The 2,924-nt window shown below is 47.2% G+C and overlaps 1 gene segment (V, D, J or C); it reads left to right on the forward strand.

The window, feature by feature from the left end:
- LOC101643696 overlaps positions 1–2,924 on the forward strand; it is a gene marked incomplete at its 3' end in the record, with an annotated part of 15,456 nt that overhangs the window by 9,469 nt on the left and 3,063 nt on the right. Inside the window, 1 exon segment of the V gene segment in view lies at positions 1,986–2,113. Coding sequence covers positions 1,986–2,113 — 128 coding nt within the window.

A 2,924-nucleotide genomic window follows, 5' to 3' on the forward strand; every position in this document is an offset into this window, starting at 1 on the left:
CAGAACCAGGGGCTCCATTCTTCCCTTTCCACCTTTTACATACAACCGCACCTCCCACATGCAAATACCTATTATGCATCAGATGAAACCACAGCATACATGTACTTAAAGTCATATGCCATTCCCTTACCATGAATCTTATCCACATGAACATGAATTGTGTATTGTTTTGTTAGGTAGACTACGTGTTTTGTTAGGTAGACTACCGTAGGACTGGGGGATGTCTGTTAACAGATGCACAGAGGCACAAGCTACGGGAACAAAGGAGTTGTGCACTGCACTTGCCCAGGGGCTCAGGTTTCTTGCTGGTATCTATGTGTGGGCATGAAGCTGAATTGGCCCATCTAGGCCAGGTAAATTCAATTCAGCCAATGGGGTCGATCAGGGGTCATCCACCATGCCTCCTGTTGGAATTCTTGAAAAGGCAGGAGCCTGAGGAACTTTAGCAGAGAACTTTAGAGGCAGAGCTTTGGGAGAACATTGGAGGAACTTTGGGACACTTTTGCGTGGCGTCGAGCAGTTTCCAGACAAGCTGTATGCTCGGGAGGAGACCCTCAGGTGCTGTGTAAACCTGAAACTTCTTCTAACTCTTATAAAACTCACCTGGGTTACAAACCAGGCTTCGGTGTGAATTATTTCTCACGCGGAGCCAAGGGCCGAGGTATATATAGCTACAGAGAGATTTAACATATATCCATCACTCGGATATATAAGGTAAGCCAGCTCCAGAAACGGGCCTTCCCATCCTGGTCTCACTGGTTCCGGGCACCTTCTGGACTCTTTTCAACTCACCACCCTAGGGAAACAGCATGTAGCTGGAAAGGAAGCCAAGCTTAACTGCTCCAGCAACATCTGGGAGGTGGCTGGCTCCCCGAAGCGACTCATGGGGACACTCATAATGTATTGCCACAGCCCCATTCTTTTGTGTCAGTCTTCTTGCCTATTCTTGCTGGTGTTCAGGATTTTATATCTGTGTTTGCCTTTACAGGAGTTTGCATGCATTCCCCAGGCTGGATTTCTGGGTGGGGGCTGGGATGCTGATGTCTGCAGGCCGGGAGGATTGTGATTCCCAAAACCATTTCACTTATCAATGGTCTCTTTTGTGCTCTGGCCAGCTGGATGGCTGGGCGCGCATGCATAAACTCTGTCAGTTCCTGCAGGACTTTGGCTCTGGTTGTCCTCATTCTGACTGTCCTCTAGGTCATAAGCTGTGGCTGCCATTTTCCAAACCACGTGAGTCACCGCTCCCTGGCAGCATGGCGCCACCTGGTGTCCGCCATATTGGCTGTGGGGTAATGGAACATGTGACCTGGTCAAGATGGTTCCCACTACTCCAACTACGTGGAGGGGCAGTGCCTAGATAGTTAGCTGGTTTCTTAGGCCTGGGAGATAGCCCTTGCTCTAGTCCCAGGAGCTGAGTGCTTCCCTTTTCCCCTCCATTCCCTTTAACTTTCTCCTGGTTTTTCAAACAAGCTGCTTTAGTGTGCTACCAGTGTGGGTTTGTTCCTGCTACTGGCTGGCTTTCTGTTGGCCAGGCCCAGGCCAAATGCATATGGAAGTCAACCCTGAGTAACTGTTGACTTTCACCTTTCAGCGATGCTGCCTTCAGCATTTTCTGGGACAGGTTCTTAATACAGCTCTGCCACCAAGATGTTCTAACCAGAATTTCTGATTCCTTAAAGGTTTCTCGAGCTGTTGGATAGACGTCCCTTCCCTTCAGAGATTTGACGGTTTGCTCCTGCTGGCAGGTGTCTTTGAAGGCCATGGGGCCACATTATGCAGTGCCCCCCCTAGCGTGTTGTCTAGAAAACAGTCGGACAAGAATTTTGGCTGCAGAGACTGGTCTTTGACCCCTTCTAAGGTGTCACCCTTATACACCTGTCTAAGGCCTCAGACTCACAGCACTCCAGATGTGTGCATTGAGCTGCGGTTATTGACCTTGAGACATCAGGTCTCAATAACCTTACTTTTTATGTCTTTTCTAGATGGAACTTACCAGCTCGATAACCAGGAATTGCCCCTTAAGATGTATCCTGTTCAATTGGGAAAGATTTGATCCGGAAAAGCTGGACAAAAAGAAGCTGCTTATGAAGTGCAACTCTATTTGGCAACAGTATGTTCTAGAGAAAAGAGAGTCATGGCCAGCCAGTGGTACACTTCCCCTTCCACCCCTACAACAGCTAGAACATTTTTTTAAATGATGGAGAGGTGGTCGGAGATGCCGTATATTAAAGCATTCTTCCTTTTGAAGAAGAACAAAGATCTTCATTCCTAGTGCACTCAGGACCCCTTAAAGGACCCTGGACTTAAGGGAAATGAAGCAGCCCTGAATATTCTACCTATAGTAGAGGCATCAGGACAATTTGGTCCCCAGGCAATTTACAAGCCTTTTACTCTGATTGAGCTCAAGAAAATTAAAAATGACTTAGGCAGTTACTCTAACAAACCTGAACAGTACATAGAACACTTCCAGCACCTCACCCTAGCCTATGATTTAACCTGGAAAGATGTAATGGTCATACTGGGACAGACTATGACAGAGTTTGAGAAAGAACAAGTGCTCAAAAGTGCTAGGAAGTTTGCAGAGGAGTTACTTGTGATGAGTGAAAAGTACCCTGTAGGGAAACAGCTGTACCCTTAATAGGCCCCGCTTGGGAATCATAGTGAGCCTCAGGACAAGTGGGCATGGGAACATTTCCTGGTGTGCATCACAAGTGAACTAAAGTCAGGTAGGCAAAAGGCCATTAATTATGCCAAGGTGACAGCGATTCACCAGGAACCTACAGAGTCTCCTGTAAGCTTTCTAGAGTGGTTAAAGAAACCCTAAAGAATGATACTGCTGCCCAGCTATAAAAAAATATAGCATCTGGGGTCTTAAAGGCTTAAAGGTAATCGAGCGGCCATCAAGCTCAGAAGCAACAAAG

Source organism: Echinops telfairi, unplaced genomic scaffold, assembly GCF_000313985.2.
Source record: "Echinops telfairi isolate 266 unplaced genomic scaffold, ASM31398v2 ScPeMD7_6631;HRSCAF=7566, whole genome shotgun sequence".
Taxonomy (NCBI): domain Eukaryota; kingdom Metazoa; phylum Chordata; class Mammalia; order Afrosoricida; family Tenrecidae; genus Echinops; species Echinops telfairi.